The sequence below is a fragment of the Geotrypetes seraphini genome, chromosome 1 (genome assembly GCF_902459505.1).
Source record: "Geotrypetes seraphini chromosome 1, aGeoSer1.1, whole genome shotgun sequence".
Classification (NCBI taxonomy): domain Eukaryota; kingdom Metazoa; phylum Chordata; class Amphibia; order Gymnophiona; family Dermophiidae; genus Geotrypetes; species Geotrypetes seraphini.
The window spans coordinates 262,709,038-262,736,584 of record NC_047084.1 but is presented as its reverse complement, the minus strand read 5'-3'; the positions used below and the strand labels follow the sequence as shown (position 1 = coordinate 262,736,584).

General features: G+C 43.2%; 1 protein-coding gene across 6 annotated transcripts in view; it reads left to right on the top strand.

Moving 5' to 3' along the window:
- Positions 1 to 27,547, top strand: part of HTT (huntingtin) — an 831,912-nt gene that overhangs the window by 373,935 nt on the left and 430,430 nt on the right. For all 6 annotated transcript variants that reach the window (XM_033950363.1, XM_033950354.1, XM_033950401.1 and 3 more), the window contains 3 exons: positions 761 to 881; positions 2,470 to 2,615; positions 5,289 to 5,440. In XM_033950363.1, the coding sequence (XP_033806254.1) occupies positions 761 to 881; positions 2,470 to 2,615; positions 5,289 to 5,440 (419 nt within the window). The remainder of the gene's footprint in view (positions 1 to 760; positions 882 to 2,469; positions 2,616 to 5,288; positions 5,441 to 27,547) is intronic.

Here is a 27,547-nt window from a genome sequence, read left to right as displayed (position 1 = left end):
TGCACCAAAGCCCGTAGGAATTGAATGAGCTTTAGTGCATTTGCTGCAGAGGAATCGCTACTTCGGGTTTGTAAAAGGGGCCCTAAGTGAATCCACCAGCTTTTTCCCTTACATCAATTGTTGCATTTCACTAAAAACTAGATGCAGAGTAGTTCTTCCTTCTTGCTGATTCCATGACCAATTGCACGAAGCATCTGTTTATGGTATATAGAGACTTGACCTCTCTAGCATATCAGTGTGTCAGTTCCCCATTAATTATTGGGGTGACTGAAATGTAAATAAATAACTGCTACAATTGCCATGGAACTGAGTGATGGAAATAATAACAGCAGAGCTTAAAATGAACTAAAACAATTGTTGGTCATACCATCACCCCAAATCTCTCAAGGAAGACAATGTGGAGGAAAAAACACACCAAATGGACAACCCCCTTCAAAATGATTTATATACAAGACAGATTTTGAGGTTATATAATGTAGACACAAAGAAAATCCAAGAAGGAAAATAAACATGTCAGGAAGCCAAAAAAAAGTAATGAAAATAAAAAATAAAACCAATGGTAAAAAAAAAAATTTTGTTACATAAATTACTTGTTTCTCATAGTGGTTCTGCTAAACTGATTCACGTTAGTTAATAAACAATTGAACAGATTATTTTAAAAACTTTCTCTGCTTTTCATAATACTTGATGTTGAAAATTTTGTTATGTTTTATAAGTGTTTGTTATTTATGCATACATATCTATTCATACTCTTTTTCAGAAATTATAGAGGTTATAATGTGCTACAATGTTCAACTGACATTAGTGTGGAAAATAATCTCTCAAAAATTATCACTGCAGTTTCTCATGCATTGACAACATCTACTACACGGGCTTTGACAGTGAGTGTCTTTATCCAGTTCTTAGACTGTATATATTGTAGTAATGATGATGATAGACATTTGTCTTCTAAAAATCTAAATGTTAAAATATAATTAGAGTGTTGAAGATCAAAATATACTTGCCAGAATATATACAGGGGCCTTTTATCAAGCTGCGCTAGCGGGGTTAGCGCATTGGACATTCATCACGCACTAACCCCCGTGGCCGGCTAAAAAACTATCGCCTGCTCAATGCAGGCGTTAGCGGCTAGTGTGGCAGGTGGTTTAACACGTGGTATTATGCGCATTAAACCCCTACTGCAGCTTGATAAAAGGACCCCCAGAGTGTTGATAATTTATCATTAATGTGAAACAGTTTTGCTAAATTCATTAGTTCTCTGAGGGCAAACAGGCATTATATTCCCACATGTGGGTGATGTCATCCATGGAACATGGTATGGACATTACCAAATGCACTGTTACTTTAAAATTTTTCACAGTATGTATGACTGTACACATACTGGTGCCTTATCACCCAACATCGACTCGTGGTACTATCAGTTCTTCATTTTCTGTGGAGCTGAGGAACTGTAACTTCATTGTTCTCTTCAGCTTGTCAAACTTCTCTTAAATGTTTGTGCCTTATCTGTCTTTTTACTACTTTTGATCATAATTCTTATTTTTTTCCATGTTCCTGTATTTTTACTCATTTTGGTTTAAGTTTGTCAATTTCGGTTTTGGCCTTCAGGACACGTTTGGTACTTTTTCCTTCCCAGAAGTATCAATCATTTTTGGGATACTTTTTACTCTCACTCACTGGGGCATTAAACCCTTTGATTTCATGTTGATTTTTTTTCCCTCCATGTCAAAGATGATATCAAAAGGCTTTAAGAAATGCTTTCAGTGTAATTGGACCATTTTAGACTCTGACATGCATAATTGGTGCATCCAGGGGTCTGGGTCCTGATCATCAGGACATTAACTGTGTTCTCTGTCTCTGTATGCAAAAAAGGTTACTCAAAACCTGGAAACTTCAATTTGAAAAACATTTTGGTACCACATCGATATTGAGCATGGCGGGGGACTCGGAACCTGACAAGCCTTCTACAACTCAGGCATTGATATTGATACCAAGTGCATTGACACCACACCACGTCCGATTCAACCCCCCCCCCCCCCCGCAGGACCACTCGCACCCCCAACCCGAAGGACCGCTCGCACGCACCTGCACCCCCACCCCGAAGGACAACTCGCACGCACTCCCACCCGCATCCGCACCCCCACCCTGAAGGACCGCTCGCACCCCCACAGCCTCCCGAACCCCCCCTCCCATCATGTAGAAGCTCCTACCGGTGTCCTGCTGCTTCCTCTTGGCGGTCCCGGCCCTTCTGTGAGCCCTGTGCCTGCGCTGCTTCCTCTTCCGGCGGTCCCGCCCTTTCTCTGATGTCAGAGAAACCCACGTGTTTGGATTTGCCTAATACTTTTAAAAGCCTTGTTATTTGAATATCTTTGTACCAAGAAGCCTCATGCACTCTTATCTGTGATAAAAATAGCATCTTGTCACCCTAAAGTTGTAAATAAGTTTGATGATGTCACCTTTCTTCCTTAGTTTGGCTGCTGTGAAGCTCTGTGTCTTCTCTCAACTTCATTTCCAATATGTACATGGAGTGTTGGATGGCATTGTGGTTACGTTACTACCTCCAGTATGCAAGCTTCTAGAATTCATGTTTACAAACATAGAGGACGCTCATTCAGGTATTAAAACATTTGAAAAATCTTTGTAGTCATTACATGAAACCCTCATTTTTGTGTTATTTTAAATATTCATATATAAATTTAACTGGAATTTGTTGTAATGAAACATGTTCTTAAAATTAATATTTTTATTGTTTTATATTTCTTTATTAATGTATGTTTATCTGTTTTTTATATTTTCTGACGTGTATGCTGTTTTCTGTTCTTTCATATTTATTGTAACATAGTGTGAGAGAATAAGGGGTTCTCTCTCACTAGTGTTACCCTTTCACCAGACAAGAGGGTTGCTGGCCTATTAATGGGTAAACTACACGGTTCAGGATGCACTGAGCTCAACCCTCATCCAGCAGGTGGTGCTAAACTGCCAGAACAGGCTACCCTGCTGAGTCATGGGGTAGAACTTAGGCAGAAGAGATTCATATGCCCAGTCTGGGATCATTGAGAGAGGTCCCAGAGTGAGAGGAGGCTTCCATAGCTAGAGGCTGATAACATGTCTTGAGACTTTCAGGAAAGAAACCAAGCCTGGGAAGTTAGGTAAGAGAGAGAAGGAGAGACTGTTGAGAGAGGATTATTCTCTGCGTCATTGAGGTAAACTAGCATGGTATAATAACTGTTGGAACAGGGCAGGAACCGACTGCATTCTTGTCTGAGCTATATAAAACCCAGGTGATATTAGACCGAAGCTGTTGAACTGAATATGTTTTCTTTCCCTGGGCTTATGCTGTAACATAGCTCAGTCAGTTAAAACTGAATAAAGAATTTCATTGAACCTTCATAGCTGTTTGGGTTGTGGTTGTGCTGTACCTATGTAAGGCTGAACAAGGGCTTCCTGGAAAACCTGTCCAGGATCTCACACACACAGGTATATTTTGAACATTGCTTTGAGCTGTGGTTGGGTTATTAATGAAATCTTAAAAAAATAAATGAGGTATTGTTATAATACTTAGCAATACATTTTAGAGTTGCAAACAGTTTATAAAAAATAAAAAATTATACTAATAATCACATTGTTATGATTTTTCATCACTGTTGGGCTTATTTCATGTTGTGTATGTTTTTAAAAAAATTTTTTTTATTTCAGTAAGTAGTGACTTATTGCTTTGGCATTTCCCTGAAGCCACATTAAAGCATTTTGGATTCCATGTGTGTTTGATTCAAGTGGTTACAAATGTTTAAAACAAATCATCATTAGGGTTGTGTGTGTATGTAAGTATATATATATCTACAGTAGAATCTCAGCTATCAGGCACCCACGGGGATTGGTGGATACCGGATAACTGTTTTTCTAGTTTATTGAGAGTGTGTTTGAAGAAACCTTATCTAACACGTTTCAATTCCCACACCCCTATCTTCCGCCCTGAAGCACCAGCATGGCAGTGGTCCTGAACCCACAAAGCCCTCCTCCCTCAAGCCCCAAAGTGGCAGAAGCAGGCGGCGGTCCTGAGCCATTAACCCCCTCGCTCCCTTCCTCCCTTCCTTACCCAAAGCACAGAAGTGACACATCAGATGAAAGGCCTTGCCAGGACTGGGTGCAAGCAGCCTGTTTTGAAGCTGACTGCTGCTGTTTTGAAGCTGACTGCTGTGCTTTGGGTAAGGAAGGGAGGGAAGGAGAGAGGGAGTTCACGGCTCAGGACCACTGCCTGCTTCTTCCACTAAGGGGCTTGATGGAGGGAGGGAGGAGGGCTCTGCGGCTCAGGACTGCTACTGCATTGGTGCTTCGAGGTGGGAGGGAGAGGAGTTCATCTCAGCTGCTTGGGTGCTTGAGAGAATGAAGGGGGGCTTGCGGCTCAGGATGCTGCCACGCTAGTGCTTCAGGTTGGGAAAGAGGTAGGGTTTGCAGCTCAGAACTGCCACTTCTTGCAGTTCTTTGGGGCTTGAGGGAGAGGAGTTTGCGGCTCAGGATCGCTGCCGCTGGTGCTTCAGGGGACACTTTTTTTCCCACCAATTATTTTTTTTCCCGGTTGGGTGAGAGTCCCGATTAACTGAGATTCTACTGTATACAGTCATTTTCACATATAAAAAACATGCTTTCCACACAGAAAAATTTACCCCATAAAGTAGGAATTATTTTGTAATGGATGTGTTATCCAAAATGTATATTTGTGCAAGGTTAATATACTGTTTATATTATTCAGCTGCTACTTTCCATCTTTGAAGGTATATGTACTTTATATTGAGTTTAGAGGGGAGGATGCCTGTTATTCATGTTAGAATTGGAGCAACAATGATGTCGGTGGCGGGTGTCAAACTTTGGAATGCTCTGACAGGCATACTGCGATTTTGTGTTGGAAAGATCAATTTTAAGAAAATGTTGAAAACGCAGCTCTTTGTTAATGCTTTCCTATGAAAATGTTGCTACCTTTTTCTTCCTGTAAGATACTGTGCCAACAAATATCTGGGTTTTAACTTGTTACAGTTTTACTGCTGAATGTTTAATTGATAAGATGTCTGTCCATTGTTTGTTCATATCTATGCGACTAAAGAGTGATTAATATATTATGTGTGTAACCAATATGTTAACTGCATAGTTTTATTCGGTATATAAATTTTTAAATAAATATATTACATACCTTCATAGACTGAAAGTAGTAGCTGAATGAAATGAATGATATCTCCCTCCCCAGACTACTTGTCAAAAAATTACAGTTTAACTGGTGGGGGGGTTTTATTCAGTGTTTCCCAGCCAAGTCCTACAGATGAGTACCGGAAGACTTGTACTGTTGGAATGGCCAATATGGTGTTGTCCCTCCTGTCATCTGCTTGGTTTCCATTGGATCTGTCTGCACATCAGGATGCCTTGCTCTTGGCTGGAAATCTGCTTGCAGGTAAATTTAAAAAATCCATGTATTGAACATTTTGCTATAGACAATATCATTAGGTTCACCTGCTGGTTAACTACAGTTCAAAATATACTTTAAAATAATCTCTCAATATTGTTTTTGCAGTGCAATACATACCTTTCAGATTTATAGTGTTAGAATATGTAGTAGCAAGCAGTTCTGGAAGGAAACTGTTAAGAGGACAATTTTCTCTGTGACTTTGGGTTTTCTTCTTGGCACAGGGCAGCTAGCTGATTGCCTGCCAGACTGACAAGGGTGCTAATATAGAATTTTACAGCAGTTTTTTTGTATAATCATTTTTATTAAGTTTTTGAAATACAGAGCATCACAAACCAACAACCACTGACAAGAGAAAGTGCTGAAACAATCGGGTCTTACGTGTCATTCCTTCACGAAAACCCACAGAAACCTAACCCCCCATCTGAACCCCCTACCTCTCCCCTCCCAGCACTCCAGTGTCAAAAGTTCAATAAAGAACTGCGAGCTCTAGGGGACAATCCCTCCCAAATTGGAGCCCAGATTCTCCTGAATTTCCTCCAAGGCCCAGGACCTCCCCTCCGAACATCCAGGTATTCAAATTTCAAAAGAGTAAATAGTTCATTCCTCCACATAGTAAGGGTCGGCATTTCAACTTGGCGCCACAACAAAAGAATACACTTCCAGGCCAACAAAGAGGCCTTTTGTAATAACAAGTTGCCTCCTCTGGACAGTCCCAAATGGACCCCCTGAGAAAAAAGCAGAACATCCGCTCTCAAGGGAATCTGCTTACGCAAAGCAGACTGCAGATACAGAGCTACAAAGGACCAGAATGTTTGAATGTGGTCACAAGACCAAAACATATGAAGTAGGCCTGCAGGGGCGGACTGGCACCAAGGACACCGAGCATGAGAGGCATATCCAGAAACATAGGCCCGGAATGGAGAGACATGCAGCCGCAGTAGAAACTTGAAGTGTTGCTTCTGCAGGACCATGGAACGAGTGATCCGAGGAAGATGTTTCATAAGAAGACGAATTCCGGAGCCCGTAATACGCTCAGACGGAGTGAGATCCTGATTCCAAATAGCTGCCACCACCTCTGGGTCCCAAGGGGCCATGAAGCAGCCCAAACTGGCTTGATGAAAGGATGAACTAATCCGAATCTGGCGGGACAGAGTCAGAGTCTCACACACCATATCCGCCATGTCTTCATTCAAAGTAGCAGCATCCAATGAGCGGATATAATGAGGCCCTAACGGTAGAAAAGCCAGTCCCGAGCCTCCAAGAGACCCGTCGCCTGCAGATCCTGAATAGAGCGAGGCACACCCTCCTCCGACACCACATTGCGCACATAGCATAGTCCTTGAGCACTCCAACGTTGTAAGTATAATTTAGAAGCGTCATGATCCAGGTCTCGATTACCCCATAAGGACAACAGAATCGTAGAGGTGAAAGGTAAATGCATACATTTGCACAACCATTGCCAACATTGTCTCTTGGAACGCAGCAGAGGATGAGACTAGTAGGAAAAATCCGGTGTGGGCACTTAGCATGAAGATAGTACATCAGGTGAGTAGGAGCCATCAACTGCTGCTCAAGAGTAACAGGCGTATAAAAACTGAGTGTTCTTAATCCAGTCCACCAAGTGCCGAAGAAGGCAGGCTATGTTGTATCTCCTCAGGTCTGGGAGTGCCAGTCTGCCCCGTCCCACAGGGAGAGATAATTGAGCAAGAATCAGTCTGGGTTTCCTATTATTCCAAAGAAATTTACGTAAGACAGTGAGATACATATTAACATCCTTATTAGTCATATACAATGGAAAAGTTTGCATCACATATACCCACTTAGGAAACAACAGAATTTTGTAAAGAGCAATGCGACCCCTAGGGACAATGGAAACTGAGTCCAAAGACTCAAAAGATCCGGGACCTGTTCAAGAGCACTGTGAAATTTTCTTTATAGGCCCGGGACAGATCGTCAGTGATGTATACCCCCAAGTATTTAAGTTTGTGTGCTACCTTTCGCAGGGGGAATGGGATCGACCAATCTTCATAAGCATACCCACCAACAACCAGACTTGTCCAAATTTAACTCCAAACCAGACACCCCACCATGATCACCAACCAATTACAACACCCTAGGAAGAGACCGACCCGGTTGGGTCAACAGCAACAAAATATTGTCTGCAAAGGCCAAACAACCTCTCGCCCCACAGTCAACCCAAAAACAGAGCCATCCTCCCGAATCCGCTGCAAGAGGGGCTCCAAAGATAGAATAAATAATAAGGGGGAAAGAGGACAACCCTGACGGGTTCCATGCTCCACTGGAAAATAACTAGAAACCAGACCATTAACCAATACTGCTGAACTAGGGTGATGATACAACAAATGGACCATGGTCAGAAAGGAACCCCCCCAACCCATAGCCCTCAAGCACCGCAAACAAATACTCCCAGTCCACGCAATCAAATGCTTTACTAGCATCAAGACTAATCAAGAGACCGGGGAGCAAATGGGTCACACTGTGGCCCAAAGCTGCCATGACCTTCCAAACATTCCAAACTGCCTGTCTACCCCGAATAAACCCACCTGGTCAGCATGAATCAAGTCCGGTAAAAAACCCACCAACCGGTTAGCCAGATTTTTAGCCAATATTTTAAGCTCGAAGTTAATCAAAGAAAGGGGACGATAAGAATCCACAAAAGCCGGGTTCCGGTTAGGCTTGGGAATCAGCACAATATGCGCCCTGTTAACATGAGCCAGAAAGGCCCCCGAAGCCTCCACCCCAGTAAAATATGTCTCCAAGGAACCCACTATATGATCCTGCAATATTTTATAAAATTCAGAAGAAAGACCATCAGGTCCCGGGGCCTTTGAAAGCAGAGAGTCCCGAATAACTTGCTGAATCTCCAAGGCCGCAATGGGAGCATTTTACAGCAGTTTAAAAGATGCTTGAGTACTATTTAAGAGGCATCACATACAAGTGTATTCTTCATGAAGGCTTATTGTGCTCTCTTTTAATGCTATGGTCCTGATATAATACAATAATGTAAAAATCCAAACTAATGTGGATTTTTTTTCTTAATTGAGGTTTTAAAGATATGCTAATGAAGTTTATGAAATGCTAATACTGTATGTCTGATATTAAAAAAAAAATTTACCAAAAATATCTCCTTAAAAGCAGATAAAATTTGCTTTAGACTTTGCGTGCACTTTTATATTGGTATTAAAAATAAGAAAGTTAAAAACTTTAATACCACTTTAAAGAAAAATAAAGGGGTAAGGGAGTAGAAACCTTGGTAGACCCTTCCCTCACTCTCTTGAGGGTGTTCTTAAGTTCATAATGGCTCAATGGACTCTGAAGTCTTGACTGTTTCATTAAATTAAAGCAAAACAAGCATACAAAAAGAGACCTGGTGAGTTTCTTTGACCTTCCCAAAAAATTTTGAGCTAAAAGCATCACCCAGAATTGAAACACAAAACCTTTGCTTCTGAATTCACTCTTTAGTTGGATTCCTGCACTGAGTAACTTGTTGACACAAAAATACTATAAGTGGAGAAAAAGACCTTGCAGAGAACATCAATAAGCCCAATAAGTATAGGGCTATAACACCTCCATCACTGGTCAGAAAAAAACTTCACTCTATCTAAAAAAATGCTTTACTTCTTTTTGTATATATGAAAATATGCTCAACAGCTACATAGAGTGAAACACAACCCACCAGAAAACAATCCAAAACAGTGCAATTCAGTGACAAAAATAAAAAAAATAGAGAATTTTCCAACTTAGCTGAAATCCATATATCCCAATACATCACTGCTGATCTTCAGTCAAGCTAGTACCCGACAGGGACTCCCCATTTTGTTTATAGCTGCATCAGGGGTAACTCCCCCAAAAACCTGCTGCTCTGTCACACTTTCCAAAATGGTGCTGAACCTATAGAATGCATAAGATTTAAAACCTTGTAGCTCCTGCCTCCCTTTTACTCAAATCAATCAACATTCAGCAAAGCTGAAGCAGTAGGTAAATTTTATATCTTGAACTTGTCAGATAAAAAGCAGACCATTCCGCGTGAATATTTAGACCTTTAGATTGGACTCTATTGAAATAATAGATTCACTTTTGTTCATGTTGTCTTAGATGGCATTTGATGTTTCCCTGTCTCTGGGTCTCTTCCAAACACTCTAAAATTATACAACATAAGTTGCCAAAATCATGCTTACGATGATAACAATGCTCCACCATGGGTTCCTCAAGCCACCTTGTATTAAAACAAGATTGATGTTCTGTAGGATGAACTTTCAAAGATCGTGAGGTTTGGCAAATATAAGTAAACTCAATATAGCAAAAAAAAAAAAAAAAAAGCACAAAGGGCTTCAGTGAACAAGGACTTGTCTGTATTGACCTGGACTTGACTCTATTGACTCAACACGAGCCGTGTTTTGGCTTACAATGCCTGCATCAGAAGTCAGCTAAAGAACAAAATGTAATTAACTCAGGAATCAGAATCAGTCCTTAAGTCAGAACACAGAAAGCAGTCTCTTGCTTCAACAGGAATGTGTTCTGGCTTAAGGGCTGATTCTGATTCCTTAATTAATTAATTAATTAATTAATTAAATTCATTTTCTAGCCTATTATCCCCAAAGAGCTCAGAACGGGTTACAGGTTTAACATACATTATTTCTGTACAAGTTTACTATACAAGTTTTTATCCTAACTTGATACATGCTATGGGCTAATGATAATATACAGTTTACTGGTTACAATTTGCTATAGTCTCTATGATGCAAGAATTCCAGTACAAGTTGGAATTGGACACGATTACATTTTGTTATTTGGCTGACTCCTGATGCATGTGAGGACACCGAAACATGACTCATGTTGGGTCAGTAAATACAAGTCTGGGCCAATAAAACAAGTCCAGGCCATTAAAGACAAGTCCTTGCTCATTGAGGCCCATTGTGCTTTTTTTTGAAATATTATATTTGCTGTACTCTGTCCCTCTCTGTGATGCCCAAGTATAAATAAACCCACAAGGGCACTGAATTAAATATACTACACAAGTCGATAATCACAAAGTAGAACTGCTGAGAACACACTATTTAAGACAGGATGCCTGTACTCAGATGTTTCCAACAACACAGGGCAAAAGCTACATTGCCTCCATTGTTGTGTGTCTAGGTGGAGATAGTCTTGATGCCGCCAACAGTGAACACAATTGATTTGGGCTTAAGCTATCACTTAAATTGCTATTAGTTCATAAGCAAACAAATCCTCATACCCTCAAAACAAGGATGCAACTTCAGTAATATCAAATGTGGCTGAATACAGTGCTTAATGTGTGATGATAGCGTAGTAAATTTAGTCACAAATGGGAGAACATCTTCTGGAGGAGCAGTGAAAGGTGAGTTTCTGGAGAACAAGGCCCCCATTGAAGCCTGGTCAACGGCACCCAACACAGATGCTGGTAAGATCTCATCTTCTGTGACTTAACAGTGATCATTTTGGAGAGTTGATTAAGCTTGCAGTAGTTAATATGGACGAACTGTGGAGAGCTATTGTAGCTATGGAATCCATCCTCAAAAAAGCAGTTTCAATGCTACATTCTAATTGTGCATCTATCAGCTCCCAAGTTAATGTTTTCACAGTAATGTTAAAAGAACAAAGAAAATACAGAGACATGAAGAACAGATTAATCTAGAAATGGAGATTGTTGAAGAAAGATCTTCTATTCAGAGAAAATTAGAGTATATGGAAAATATGCAGAGAAGGAATAATCTGAGGTTGCTGAATTTTCCTAAGTCTCCATTAATTCCTGGGGTGGAAATGGTCCGGAGATATTTGAAAGAGACTTTCTCAATACCAGTGGAAAGCTAACCACCAATAATTAGAGCTAGACTTAGTCGTACTGCAAGTATTAATGAGACTGCCTAGTCAGAACTTGTACGTTGTGACTTAGGTGATGTAAAATCAGGTCTAAGTGCCTTGAAAGTATCCAGAGTGACCTGATAACCACTGCAGACACAAAGTACAGACCCCCACACACTGCCCCAGTGATCATTGACCCTCCCCCCCCAACACCATAAAAATCAGAATAAAAACATACATAACTGCCTCCAGAATACCAGCACCTGGCATAGGAAAGCCTAGTAGAACTTCACAAAGGTGGCTTAAGTAGTCTAGGGCTATTGGGATTGTTTTTTTTTTTTTTTTAATATATTTTTATTGTAGGAACAAATCACAAGAGACACAATCAGCAACCAAGCCAAAAGGGAATAACACTGTAGAAACAATAATACAGATAAGCAATACAGCTAGGCAAGAGATCAAACAATCAAACAAAGCTCTCTCATGAAAGTCCATAATTTTCATTTTTTAGACAGAACAGCAAGAAAACAGACCTCCCACCCTCCCACCTCCCCAAACCCGCCCACCCCCACCCCCCCTGCATCCTTAGAAACCTACCCAGCTTAGAACGAGTTCCAGCACTCCAGATAAGCCACCGATTGCCAGCTAGTGGCACCCTTCTTGCGTTGTCTTTCCCAGACCGCCATCTGGGACATACTAGCTCTCCATTGTTGGAACGGAGGACACACACTCCCTACCCAGTGCTGCAAGATAAGCTTCTTAGCGAGCCCTAGAGCCAATAACACAAAGTGTTGCAAAGGCGCACTAATACTAGCCTCAGCCAGGGGACCCGTGACACCAAGCAGCAGAGTCTTGTACGACCACTCCAAGGAGCGCCCCAAAACATCCTCCACCTCTCGAAGCACCTCTCGAAGGTGTGTCTAGTGTGTTTTGGGGGGCTTACCATGACATATAAGAGAGTTCTCTTGAGATGTTTATGTGGCACCCTTTTTCTGAAGTTGACAGCAGTACACTGTAAGGTGCCCCACTACTGTGTTGCCATGTTTGGGTGACCAGTCTATCACTTTGCTGGGCGCTCCCACATCCAAAAGGTCGTCTTCTAGGCAGTTTGGACTTGGACAAATTTTTGGACGAGAATGTGATATAAATAGAGACAACTTAATGGTCTGGATGATCAAACGGCTGGATTAGACAATTCTCGAAAAAAAATATTTTGGATGTATTTTTCAAGAATGGACTTAAGACACTGCCACTGGGCGATTAGCGACTTAGGCCCAAAATGGACTTAGACGTATTTTTTTTTTTATGCCTCTCCACGTCTCATTAGAAGGAAAAAATTTTCTTTTCTTCAAATGGAAACAATTGTTGGAATTTATTGTGGCTAAAGAAGGGGGGGGGGGTAATTATTGGTTCAGTAGTGTCACCCGCAGTTTAACAAACCAGCTGCCAGGGGTTTATTCTCCTAATCTGTCCTAATGGCATACAAAAAAATCGAACACCCCATAAATTATTCAGTTGTTTCTTAAGAAATGTTCACATATCGATGTCAAATCTTTTTTTTTTATTTATCTCTGGAAAAGAAAGTGATGTAATTGCAGGGAAACAACAAAAATGTTCCTTGATTTACTTATGAAACAAAAGATATCCACAAAAATGTGTATTCTAACTGAGGAATAAATTAGGACACCCCCTCATATCTTCCCACTTAAGTGACTCAAATCACATACAGCTTTATCACAGGTGCACATGATTAGAACATTGTTACTCAGCATTTTGAAGGAGATAAATTAAAAAAAGAAAGATTTGACATTGATATGTGAACATTTCTTAATAAAGAACGTAATATTTCATGGGGTGTCCTAATTTTTTTACATGACTATATGTATAATTTTTTTTAAAATTTCTTTGTTCTTGGATCATATAATTTGTGGACTAAATTAGTGTTCTTCAACCGCCGGTCTGCAGACCGGTGCTGGTCTTCAGAAATTTCCTGCCGGTCTGTGGCTGGAACGTGCCTCGGGCCTGAGGAAATCAGTGCACAAAGTTGCGGGCAGCGGCTCCTACGCGCGTCCTGCGCCTAAATCGGCTCCCTTCTCTCTGACATCACAACGTCAGAGGAAAAGTTTCCGGATGATGCGCGAGGAGCTGCTGCTGCCAGTGGCTTTGTGCAATGACCTCCTCAGGCCCGAGGCACGTTCCAGTCGCGGACCGGCAGTGAGGAAGAGGGAGTCAGCCGCAGGCAGTGAAGAAGAGGGAGCCGGCTCCGGGCATCATAAAATGGTCAGGTTGGAGCTCTGGTATGTTTCTTGCAGAGGGGGAGGAAGACAAGAGAGACAGCTGGCTTTCTCAAGGCATTGTTTGTAAACAAGAGAAGGCAGGATACCCAGCCTCATCCAACTGCCGTGATGAAGGGATGGCACATGGAGGTAGGGAGACAACAAAAGTAGGGGGAATGATTTTATTTTCAATTTAGTGATTGAATTGTGTTAATTTTGAGAATTTTCATCTGCTGTCTATATTTTGCACTGTTCAGGAAGAAATGTATTGTTTCTTTTTCTCTGGGGTTGTACTGCATACAGAGTCTTGAATATTAGGGTTTCGTTTGAATATATTAGTAATTTTAATTTGTGGTCCCGTTGCATAGGGGTAATCTGTTCTGGTAGGAATAAATGTTGAGAAGCATACACTGTGCTTTGTGTAGTTTAATTTTGTTTATTTTGTCTATTATGTGTTTTTTTAAAATTCTTTATTAATTTTCAAACAGCCATCATGCATAACAATTATATATATATATATATATATATATATATATACAGTGGAACCTTGGTTTATGAGCATAATTCATTCCAGAAACATACTCGTATATCAAAGCGAGTTTCCCCATAGGAACTAAGGGAAACTAGCTTGATACATTCCCACCCTCCCCCAGGCCAGCGGCGCTGCTCCACCCCCCTGAGAACCGGCATTGCTCCCCCCATCTGCACGAACCGGCACTCCCCGCCCGAACAACTTAAAACTTACCCCCCCCGTCCCGGTGCCGCTTGAAGAACTTCTTGCCTTTGCTGGGCCTTGAGCATGCATCTACACATGCTCAAGGCCATCTAGTTCTCCCTCTCGCCGAGATATATACACATACATATAGTACAAGAAAAAGCACATTGAACTTATAAATATACATAAACAATCATTTTAACCCTCCCACCCACCTAATTAATAATCAAAAAAAATAAAAACATAGAACCTTTTAATAATTTTACCCAATTTAAAATAGTAATGCAAATCCCCCCCCCCCCCCCCCGGCCCACCCTGGATGTGTATGATGAAAGGGCCAAAAATGAGATCAGGACAGTTATCATTCCTTACAGAATTTTATCAATGGCTCCCAAACATTCAAAAATTTCGTATAATGTCCCTGCTGTATAGCCAACATGAGTTCCATTTTAAAAATATGACATAAAGATTCCTACCAAAAGGTGTAATTTAACTGATCCCAGTTTTTCCAGTTCTTTAAAATAAGTTATATGGCCACCCCTGTCATTATAAAGAGAAGTTTGTTATTGTGAGATGACATTTAACTTTTAGCTCTCATTAATGTGCCAAATAGCACTGTATTGTATGTTAATGCCACTGGATTTTCCAATATTTTATTCACTTGATCCCAGATGGATCTCCAAAATTTATGTATCAAGGGACAATAATAGTACAGTAAATGATCCAATGTCCCTACATCAAGATGACAGTGCCAGCATCTATTAGACTTGGAACTATCAAATTTATATGTTGTTAATAAGATTATATTGTGTGTATACCATATTTTTCGCTCCATAAGACGCAACCTAGATTTAGAGTAGGAAAACAAGAAAAAAAACCATTCTGAACCAAATTGTGTACTAACATATACCAGGCTCTGCACCCAGCCGCCTCACTCCCTGCCAGGCTCTGCATCCAACCCCACACTCCTTGCCAGGCTCTGCACCCTGTCCCCCCCTCCTCTACTAATTCTTTTTTTTTTTTTTTCATCTTTATTCCTTTTTATTTCTTTCAACAAGTGTACAATATTATTACAAGTAATTCACATCACTCACTTGACATTCTTAAGCAATATTATTACACATGTTTTAATTCCCTCCACCCACCTCCCATCCCCTCCCCTATCAACAAAATATTTTATCCAAACATATACATATTTAGACTCTCCCTCCCCCCCATTTTTACAAATTATCCCCTAAGGAAAAAGAATAACCCTTAATCATTACAATATTCAATTAATGGCCTCCACACCTCCTTAAACCTTTTAAAATATCCCCTCTGTACGGCAAGAAATCTTTCCATCTTATATAAATGACAAACTGAATTCCACCAAAAACCACAATTCAATCTAGAACAGTCTTTCCAATTAGTCGTTATTTGTTGAATTCCCACTCCAGTAAGAATCATCAATAATTTGTTGTTTGCTGCAGATATTTGACTTTTGGCCCTCATACACATTCCAAAAATCACTGTGTCGTAGGATAATGCTACATGATTTTCCATCAATATATTAACTTGATCCCATATTGATATCCAAAATGCCTGAATACATGGACAATAAAATAAAAGATGGTCTAAAGTTCCAATTTCAATTTTACAATGCCAGCATCTATTAGACTTAGAGCAATCTAATTTTTGTAATCTAGTAGGGGTCCAGAATGCTCTATGCAACAAAAAGAACCATGTATTCTAATGCAATTTTTTCCTTTCATTTTTCATATACACACAGCAGATATAAATTCTCAAAACTGACACATTTAGATCACTAAATTGAAAATAAAATCATTTTTCCTACCTTTGTTGTCTGATGATTTAATTAGTTTCTGGTTGGACTTCCTTCTGCCTGTGCGTCCAACATTTCTTTCACAATCCAGCCCCAGCCCCTTTGGGTCCAGGTCTCTATCTCTTTTCCCTCTGCATACCCTCCCCAGATCCAGTGTCATTTCTCCTTTGAACTTACCACCACCTTTGTTCCAGGTCTCCCTCTCTCTCCTCTGTTATGATCTTCCATTTCTCTGTTCTTCCTCAGGGTCTCTCCCCCTCTGTCTCTTCTGTCTGTACCTCCCATAGTCCAGCATATGACTCCTGTCTTTCCCCTTTGGTCCAGGCCTCTCTCTCTCTCTCTCTCTGTCTTTCTTCTGCTTATACATACACACACCCATGTCCAGCATTTGTTCTCTTTTCTTCCAGGTCTTTCTCTGCCTCTCTCTCTCTCTCTCTCTCTCCTTCCTTCCTCCCTCCCTGGTCCAGAATTTTTCCACCTCTCTGAAGTCTCTTTCTCTCTCTTCCCTCTATACACCCCCAAGCCCAACATCTGCCCCCCTCTCTTCTGCCTCCTCTTTGTTTCAGGTTTCTCCCTCTCTCTATCTTCCATCTGCCAACATTTTGAGTTCTCCCCTATCTCCCCCCTCTAGTCCAGCAACTGCCCTGTCTTCAAGTCTGTTTTCCCGCCCCTCCTCAACGTCCTTTTCTGTCTCTCTCTCCCCCCCCCCCCCCCCCCCGTGTCTAGATCTAGTGTCCCGCCAGGGCCCTCGCAATGGGCGGGGCCTTACCTTTTGGTAAAGTTTCTATGTAACTTGAAGGAGTGCATGAGACATTTTCAAGCCGTTCTTGAAGGCTGCTAGGACTTGTGGATTTTGCATGACCTGATCTGCCAGTTTTTTCACCACTTTCTGGTAAGTTTGAAGCAGTATTTTCTGCTTTATTGTTTGCTGCCATCCTTGGAATCCACCTTCAAACCTATCTCTCAGGTTGCCCATGATTGAGCCTGTACTTTTCCCCTTTTCCTGCGTCCCACCACCTCCGATGCTATGTCTTTCCCCTCGGCCGCAATTACTCTGTCGGAAACAGGAAGTGGCATCATAAGGGGCGGGACGCGGCCGAGGAGAAGTGATAGGACACTGGAAGTCGTTTGCCACACTGTGACCGCCGCTAAGCTAATTATGGCAACCTACACAGCGAACTTAGCAGGCTGCCATTGGTCTCCGAAGCACATTGCCTCTGCTGCGGTTCCGCCCCTCCTCTGACATCAGGGGCAGGACCGCAGTGTAGGCTGCCGTAATTAGATCAGCGGTGGTCACAGCGTAGAAGACGACTTATCTCGCTGGGTTAGGAAGCAGCTTGGATGCGATGGCCGGGACACTGGATCTGGACATCGCTGTTGAGAGAGGAGGCTTCAGGTGCTCACCGATGCTAGGGAGAGCCGTATGGGGCACAGGCATTTAAAATGGTACGTCGGGGTGGGGGTGGAGTGTTTTTTTTTTAAAAAAAAAAGTACCTTCGCTGCATAAGACGCACGGACATTTCCACCCACTTTTGGGTGGAAAAAAGTGCATATTATGGCACGAAAAATACGGTATATGAAAAATTAATGGTAAAATAGTGTTACAATTAGTACTATTATGGGGGTGGGATCTGGGGCGGAGATGGACAGGGTTTGGCCCATGACTTAGCCCAGTGCTCTTCAACCGCCGGTCCACAAAATAATTATTTTATTTCCCGACGGTCCATAGGTGTAAAAAGGTTGAAGAACACTGAACTAAATAATAATGATTTCTTAGAATGTTTAAGTTTACATATTTCTTCTCCCTTCATGTTCACCATCATTCCCTCTTTGTCCCTATCTGTCCTGTCTAGCATCTACCTTCTGTGTTTGTATCCCTAATCCCCCCAGGTTCAGTACCTGTCCATGGTATCCCCACCTCTCTTTCTTTCCAGCTTTTCCCCTCTATTCCCTTTCTCCCTTTACACCCCTCATCCTAGAACAAGCATCTCTTTTTCTCTCCATTTCTAGATTTAGCATCTTTCCCGCTTTTCTCATCTCTCTCTTCCCTCTACTCCTCCACCTCCCCTGACCCAACATATCTCTCACTCTCTTCCTCTCTTTGTGACTTCAGCCTTCCCCACTCTCCCCACTGCTTTATCTAATCTCTCTCTAGGCCATCTCCTTTCCTGCTTGCCCTGCAGTAAGGCCTTTTTTTTTCCTTCTCTCCCCCCCCCCCCCCCAGAGATTGGCACCCTCCATCCATGTCCCCCCACCGAGGTTTCAGAACTCCTCCTATTTCCTTTCCCCTCACCCTCTCACTTTCCTTTTCTCAGCACCCCTATGTTGGCAGCACAGCATTTGGAAGTGGCTGCTCTTACCGGCATCAGGCCTTCCTCTCTGCTGGGTCCCACCTATTTCTTGTTTCTGCAAAGGCAGGATGTGGCAGAGACGAAGTCTGATGCTGGCAGAGCATTGCATCCTAAACTGAACTCAAACACTTCAGCTGCCACTGCTTCTGATGAAGGGGAAGGAATGCTCTTGATGCCAGGCTCGGAGAACCTCTTCTGTGAATGCCGCTGCCCTCCCCCCCCACCCTCCCGGCGAAACGCCAAACGAAAAGGACCTTGTGAAAAAGCCGCTCGGATGTCCAATAGACCTCCAAAAAAGAGGACATGTCTGGGGAAACCCAGATACTGTATATGGTAACCTTACTCATAGGCTGATTAGCTGCTTCCTTTTTCTCTTCCTCTTTCTTATGCATTAGTCTGCTTCAAGAAGCGGCAGCCTGTTTGAAGAGCCCATAGTAATTGAGATACCTCTGGCCATTCCTCAGCTGGCAAATGAGGCTAATGAAGTCTTCAAACTTACTCTAAAAAACAGCAGGTGAGGGATTGTCTTTTTCTCAGCATGGGTCCACATCACCATGTGCAGAGAAACCAGGGGTTTTATTCCCGGTATTTTCTTATTCCAAAGAAGACGGGAGGTCTGCATCCAATCTTAGACCTCAGGGGCCTCAATAGGTTTCTAGTGAAGGAAAAGTTTCGAATGTTGTCTCTGGTAATTTTTATCCCCTCTTAGATTGTAACGACTGGCTATGCTCTCTAGATCTCAGAGAGGCTTATACTCACATTCCAGTGACTCTAACCTCCAGGAAAGTCCTCAGATTTCAGGTGGCACAGCATCATTATCAATACAATGTCTTTTGGCCTTGCATCCTCTCCCAGAGTATTCACCAAGTGTACTATATTTTAGGGAATCTCTCTGTACCCCTCCTTATGTATTCCTATATAGGGCTATTGCCTGCTATGTTGAATGCCAGCAACATTTCTTGGGTCAATAGTAAGAGTGAACATGAGGCCCCTACCGAAGTTGCTTCTATCTAGAGATGATTTGCCTGGTTGCAAGATTACGGTTTTCATCTGTTCCTGCAAGCATTAGGAAGGAGCTTAAATGGTAGCAAGTATCTCCTCACCTCCACAAGAGCATGAATTTGGAGACTTCCAGTTGGGTCATAGTAACAAAGGCCACCAGCCTGTTCAATTGTGTGGCACAGTGTCAAGGCAAGGTTGCATAGGGGATGTGGTCATGTCAAGAAGTATCACGGTCAATCAACTGATTGTAGAACACAGTGGTACACTTAGCCTTGCAGAGGTTTTTTTTCACTGTTTATGGGAATACCAGTGAACATTGTTAAACAATGCTATGGCTATAGCTTATTTTAAAAAGCAACAGGAAGCAAAGTGCTTAAGCAGCAACGGAAGTACAGGTGGGCGGAGATCCAAGTGGCAGCGTAGTCAACGCTCACATAGCAGGCATCAACAGTATTCAGGAGGATTTCTTCATTGGGAATGGCATGGACTCAGGCGAGTGGGATCTGAGGGCTCACACATTCCAGATGGGGATTACTGATGGTGTTCAGCAGCAGCTCCAATGCAGGCAGCCCTTCAGTCACAGAAGAGAGGTTGGCAGTTAGAGCTAAAGCTGTGGGATGAATTCTTGGGCTTGTTTGTTCTGTGATCATTGATAAGGTGGGTTCTGCAAAGGATTGCTAGACACCTGGGCCGAGTATATCTGGTGACTCTAGACTGGCCTCAGCATCCATGGTGCACGACCTGGTGAGCTTGTTGGAAAGAAATCCTCTGATTTCCTTGAGCCTTAGTTCTCCTGTTACAGGTGCCAGTTCTTATGGAAAACTCATACCTCTTCTGGCTTATCTCTTGAAAGATGGTAGTTAATGCATTAGTTTCCACAGCAGTGGTATATACAGTATATGCTGTTTAGAGCATGGAAGACATCAACTTGTCTCACATATGTGCAAGTCTAACACATGTTTGGCATGTGTCCTGAAGTTTTAGTGCTGTAGGTGCATATTATACCAATCTTTGCCTATTTGCAGGAAAGCCTTAAGTGGGGTCTATTGCTTAACTCTGTGAAGGTCCAGGGTGGCAGTGCTAACCTGTTTCCCAAGTAGGGTAAGGTGACATTATATTGTTTATGAAGATGGTTAAGCATGGAATTTGCATTTGGTCCTGGAAGCTACATATCTGCTCAAAAAAGTTTCCCTAAAAGTGTTCTTTTTGGTAGCTATCTGTTCAGCAAGATGCATCTGAGATCCCTATCTTGCATTCATTGAGGATGCAGTGTCACTGCAAACAGTTCCTTCTTTCTTGCTAAAGGTCATCTTGTTAAATAGTTGATTTCCCTCCTAGCCTTTTCTAGGAAGAACCAGGTAAGCTGGGAAGTGCTGTATTCTCTGGATATTTGTTATGTCTTACTCTACTATCTGAAGGTGATGAACATATTTCACAAGGGGGCTGCAACCTCTAAAGCTTCATTGTTGCACTAGGTTAAGAAAGCTATTGAGGTAGCTTACCTGCTGAACAGAAGAATGGTACCTTCCACTTACAGGCATACTCCACAAAGATGTAAGCCACTTAATGGGTTGTGGCTAAGGAAGTGGCTCTATAGCAGTCTTTCTCAAACTGTGTGCCACGGCACAGCGGTGTGCCCTGAAGGGAGTCCAGATGTGCCATGAGAGATTCCAGAATTTTACTTTATTTTTAAAAATTATTTTCATAAGTATACAGATGACATGTATGTCATGTATGCAAGAGTCTGTCAATGTTATGAGCGTCTGTGTGCGTAAGGATTCAACTGCCCAGACAAACATTATTCTTTGACGTGATCTGTCCTTGAAAACTAACGGCAAGTAATTTCCCCCCTCCCCCTTTTACAAAACCGCGAAAGTGGTTTTTAGTGCAGGCTGATGCACTGAATGCTCTGCTCTGCACCCAACAATCATAGAGTTCCTATGAGTGTCAGGAGCAGTGCCAGAGCATTTAGGTCGCTGGCCTGCGCTAAAACCCTCTTCCGTTGTTTTGTAAAAGGGGGGGGGGGGAGGTTATTTTTATTTTTTATGCAACGAAGCAGTAAAGGCTTTGTTTGGATCTTCTTATCTTTGCAAACTTTGATTTTCAGCTCTGACAAATTAAGTTGAATAAAAGAGATTGACTTCAGATGGTGGATGAAAGTTGTGTTTGTTTGTTGATTATTGAGCCACGTTTTGAGTTAATTTGCACTCAAAAACAAGCACATCCATCACATTGATTAGCAATTCTATTCTATCTACCTTAGTTTCACCATTCTTACAATTTCCCATGCAAAGCTTAAATAACTTTAAATAAATAACTCTCAAATTTAATTTTTTGTTGGGTTTGCAACTTTATAATTTCAATTATAATGTGTCATGAAAAACATTTGCTCCATTTAGTGTGCCGCAAAAAATATTTGTTCCATTTAGTGTGCTGGAGCTAAAAAAGTTTGAGAGAGACTGTTCTTGAGGATGTGGTTGTTGCTGCATTCCTTCAGTTAAGCTTTAGAACAGGGGTGGCCGACCTTTTGGCTTCGCTGGGCCGCATTGGCCGAAAAAAATGTTTCTGGGGCTGCACAAACATGCAAACGCTGCAGCAAGACAGAGGAGGGAGCCGGCAAGACGATAAACACCCAGGGGCAGCAGAGGAAAACACTGAATTGCCGGGGCCGCACAAAATACTTCACTGGGCCGCAGGTTGGACACACCTGCTTTAGAAATTGACAGCTAGATGCACTAAAAACAGTTTTTTAGTTTGGGTTTTTTTTGTGTGGCCGATTTCTAAACTGTGATCAGTGTTCAAATGGCTTCCCAAGTGGAGGGAAGCCATAATCCCATCCGATCACACATTTAGAAACTGGTTTTCACATATGTGCAGTGTCGGTTTAGGGAAGCCCGAACAGCTGAGCGGCAGGGGATGTCCCAAACCAGCCTCCTGCCACTCAGCTTTCCGAGGCTTTTTTCTTTTTTTTTTTAAATGGCACAGATGTTATGCACAATATCTGACCCATTAAAAAAAGGTGATTTGAACCCTCCCCCCCATGAATGCACCCAGCAATGACCCCGAGAAAAAAAATTAAAAGTGGCAGGAGGGATGCCCATTCCCTTCTGCCATCTGCGGACCCCGCCATGTCCCTCCCTTCTCCTTTCCTTCCCCACTGTCCTTAGAAAAAAATTGGCAGGAGGGATGACCATTTCCTCCTGCCTCAGCTCCTCTCACACCCCCCGAGCTACCCCTGTACCTCTGAATGAAGATGATAGCAAGAAGGATGCCCAGTCCCTCCTGCCTGCAAGCCCGCAACTCAAAAATGGTGGGCCTTCCCCTTCCCGATGCACAGGGAGGGGCCTGAGACCCTGAATCTGTCTTCTGTCTGTCTTTCTTTCAAAGAAATAACAATCACGAAAGCAGATTATATTGAAAAACTGATAATTTAATAAACCACATAAGAGTTTCTATAGCTTCAATTGTTCATAGCTTTATGATTATAAATTACTTTTTAAACAGAGCAAGTATGCTTTCCTATGATGCTGATCTCTTTACATTTTTAAATTTAATATTTTATTTATTGTTTATTGACTTTGTTTAATTACAGTGCTCCTTCCTTTCCTTGTTTTTAATTAGGTATAACTAAGGTGACCATACGTCCTGTTTTCAACGGGACAGTCCCGTTTTCGGGCTGACCGTCCCGTTGTCCTGACCCACCGCTTCGGGACACCAAATTGTCCCATTTTCAGGGACAGCGTCCCGAAGCTGTGCGCGGGGACACCAGGACGGCCAATCACTTTCCCTCCCTGCTGCGCCGAATGAAATGCTGGGCCGCCGCTGCTGCTTCTTGGCTTCATCCCGACGTCAATTTTGACATCGGAAAGGAAGTTCGGGGCCAGCCAATCGCTGCCTGACTGGCCCAAACTTCCTCTCTGACGTCAAAATTGACGTCGGGAAGAAGCCAAGAAGCAGCGGCGGTGGCCCAGCGTTTCAATTGGCGTGGCAGGGAGGCAGACAGGCAGGCAGTGACGGTACACGGGCGGACGGGCGGGCAGAGGGTTTGAATCCGCGGTGGGGTTGAATCTGCGGGTGGGGGGGTGTTGAATCCGCGGTGGGGGGGGGTTGAATCAGGCACTGGAGAGAGGGAAGGAAGTAGGCAGGCAGGCTGGCTTCGGGGGAGGGACAAAGGCAAGAGAAGACATAGGAAGGAGGCACTGGGGGCACTAGGGACACAGGACAAGCATTGGGGGCACTCTGGACATGGGAAGGAGGCATTGGGGGCACTCTGGACATGGGAAGGAGGCACTGGGGGCACTAGAGACACAGGACAGGCACTGGGGGCACTATGGACATGGGAAGGAAGCATTGGGGGCATTATGGACATTGGAAGGAGGCACTGGGGGCACTAAGGACACAGGAGAGGCACTGGGAGCACTATGGACATGGGAAGGAGGCATTGGGGGCACTATGGACATGGGAAGGAGGCACTGGGGGCACTAAAGACACAGGACAGGCACTGAGAGCACTAGCCTGCCTTCACAGGGCTTTAAACTAGGTATGTTGGGGGAGGGTACAGGCACAATTAACCTACCTGGCGAGCCAAGCTGCCAATACTTTGTTGAGACTGAGGTAAGTAAACATTGCATTTCTGGGTTTGGGTCTGGAGTGGATACACACATTTCCGAATCTGGGGTAGGTTCACATTGTAATTCTGGGTCGAGGGAGAGTGTACACATTTCCGAGTCTGGGGCAAGTTCACGCTTTAATTCTGTGTCTAGGAGGAGTACCCACATTGCAAACTGCACTAAAGGAGTCAAAGTGGGAATATCCCGACAGAGACACAGCAAACATATAACATGGAGGGCTATGTACGTCAATGCTCACAGTTTGGGAAACAAGATCCTGGAATTAGAGACGGAAATGAGGAACGCCGACCTGGATGTGGTGGGTATATCCGAGACCTGGCTCACGGACTCCCACGGGTGGGACATGGTCATACCGGGTTACAACTTGCTTCGCCGAGACAGGGAGGACAAAATGGGAGGAGGGGTAGCACTATATACCAAAGATGACATTAAAGTCACCAGAATCGCAGATGTCAGGTACACAGGGGAATCCCTTTGGGTGAATTTGGCCAGGGGGAAGGACAAATGCCTGTATCTTGGTGTAGTATACAGACCCCCAAGACAAATGGATGAACTGGATATGGAATTAATCGGAGATATAGAGAATATCACATTGCGTGGGGACACAGTATTGCTAGGTGACTTCAATATGCCTTATGTGGACTGGACCACACTTTCCTCTGCGACCAGCAGCAGCAGGAGGATATTAAACTCTATTCAGGGAGCAAGACTCAGGCAACTGCTATTGGAGCCAACAAGGGATCGGGCAATACTGGACCTGATACTTACCAATGGAGAAAGTGTCACAGAGGTCTCAGTGAGCGACACGTTGGCCTCCAGTGACCACAACATGGTATGGTTCAATCTCAGGAAAGGTTTTGCCAAATCTAACACATTAACCAAGGTCCTCAGCTTCAAGGACATCAACTTCGAGGGCATGAGGGATTTCATCCATCAGGCTCTGCTAAACCGAGCAGAAACAGATAATTTATTAGTAATGTGGTCAACTCTGAAAGCTAACATACAAGAAGCAACCAACCGCTATATACAATCGGTAAGTAAATGGCGAAGAAACAATAAGCCACCACAGTGGTTCTCTGCAGAGATCTCAGACCTCATAAAAGAAAAGAAGAGAGCGTTCATCTCTTACAAACAATCAGGGAAGCAGGACTCTAGAGAAGACTATCTGGCCAAGTCAAGAGCCGTCAAAACAGCGGTCAGAGAGGCCAAATTCCGAATGGAGGAGAATCTAGTGAAGAACATCAAGAAACAGAAAACACAGGCAGGATAGTACGCCTTAGGAAACCAGACGGGAACTATGTAGAATCGGACTTTGAAAAAGCTAAACTTTTAAATGAATACTTCTGTTCAGTCTTCACCCAAGAGGCGCCGGGATCCGGCCCTAAGCTGCAGACAAGGGATAGCTCGGTAGATCCGTTTTGAAATTTTGTGTTTACGCCCAGCACTGTCCACTGTGAGCTGTCTAAACTCAAGGTTAACAAAGCGATAGGGCCAGACAACCTACACCCCAGAGTATTCAGGGAGTTAAGTGACGTCTTGGCGGAACCGCTATCCGCGCTCTTCAATCTCTCCCTTAGTACAGGTAGAGTTCCGTTGGACTGGAAAATTACTAACGTCATTCCACTCCACAAAAAAGGATGCAGGACGGAGGCTGCGAACTACAGACCGGTGAGTCTCACATCAATAGTGAGCAAGCTAATGGAAACTCTAATCAAACGCCATTTGGATACAATCCTGAATGAGGAGAATCTACGAGATACCCATCAACATGGATTTACCAAGGGGAGGTCCTGCCAATCCAACCTAATCAGCTTCTTTGACTGGGTGACGGGGAATCTGGATGTTGGGGAGTCCCTGGACATCGTATACTTGGACTTCAGCAAAGCATTCGATAGCGTACCACACCGCAGGTTGTTGAGCAAGATGAGTTCTATAGGATTGGGAGACACATTGACAGCATGGGTTGGGGACTGGCTTGGAGGTAGGCTTCAGAGGGTGGTGGTGAATGACACCCCCTCCGAAACGACAGCGGTGATCAGTGGAGTACTGCAGGGCTTGGTCTTGGGCCCGATCCTATTCAACATCTTCATAAGGGACTTGGCTGAGAGGCTTCGAGGTAAAATAACGCTATTCACCGATGACACCAAACTATGCAATGTAGTAGGCAAGAACACAACAGACAAAAGCACAGTGCCTGGCGGAAACTCAAGGCCCGTCAGTATGGTGCACGACCTACTCCTACTGGAGCGTTGGTCCAGGTCCTGGCAACTAAGTTTCAATACCGAAAAATGTAAAGTCATGCACCTTGGCAGCCAAAATACATACAAGACTTACACCCTTAATAGTGAGATCCTAGCGAAGACTGTAGCAGAACGTGACTTAGGGGTGATCATCAATGAGGACATAAAGACTGCCAAGCAAGTGGAGAAAGCTTCATCTAAGGCTAGAAAAATTATAGGTTGTATACGTAGGAGTTTCGTCAGCCGTAAGCCCGAAGTCATTATGCCATTGTAACGATCCATGGTGAGACCCCCAACTGGAATACTGTGTACAATTCTGGAGGCTGCATTACCGCAAAGATGTGCTGAGACTTGAGTCAGTCCAGCAAATGGCCACCCGGATGGTCTCGGGACTCAAGGATCTCCCGTATGAGGAATGGCTGAAAAAATTGCAGCTATACTCACTCGAGGAACGCAGAGAGAGGGGAGACATGATCAAGACGTTCAAATATCTCACGGGCCGTATCGAGGTGGAAGAGGATATCTTCTTTTTCAAAGGCCCTGCGGCAACAAGAGGGCATCCGTGGAAAATCAGGGGCGAGAAACTGCACGGTGACACCAGGAAATACTTCTTCACCAAAAGGGTGGTTGATCGCTGGAATAGTCTTCCACTACAAGTAATTGAGGCCAGCAGCGTGCCTGATTTTAAGACAAAATGGGATCATCACGTGGGATCTCTTCACAGAGAAAGGTAGGGGAGGGTTATTGGGATGGGCAGACTTGATGGGCCGTGGCCCTTATCTGCCGTCTGTTTCTATGGAAGGAGGCATTGGGGGCACTATGGACATGGGAAGGAGGCACTGGGGCACTAAGGACATAGGAAGGAAGGAGGGAGGGAATAGAAAGGGACAATTGTTGGGCCTGAGTGCAGAAAGAAAGAAATGAAAGAAAGGATACACAGTAAGAAGGAAACACAACCAGAGACTCATGAAATCACCAGACAGCAAAGGTAGGAAAAATGATTTTATTTTCAATTTAGTGATCAAAACCTGTCAGTTTTGAGAATTTATATCTGCTGTCTATATTTTGCACTATATTTGTCTATTTTTCTATAGTTACTGAGGTGACATTGCATATTTTAAAGTCATTTGCCTTGACATCTTTGAAAACCCCAAATGATAATTAACAAATGATAATTAACATTTTCTCTGCGAATAGTGTGCTTTGTAGTT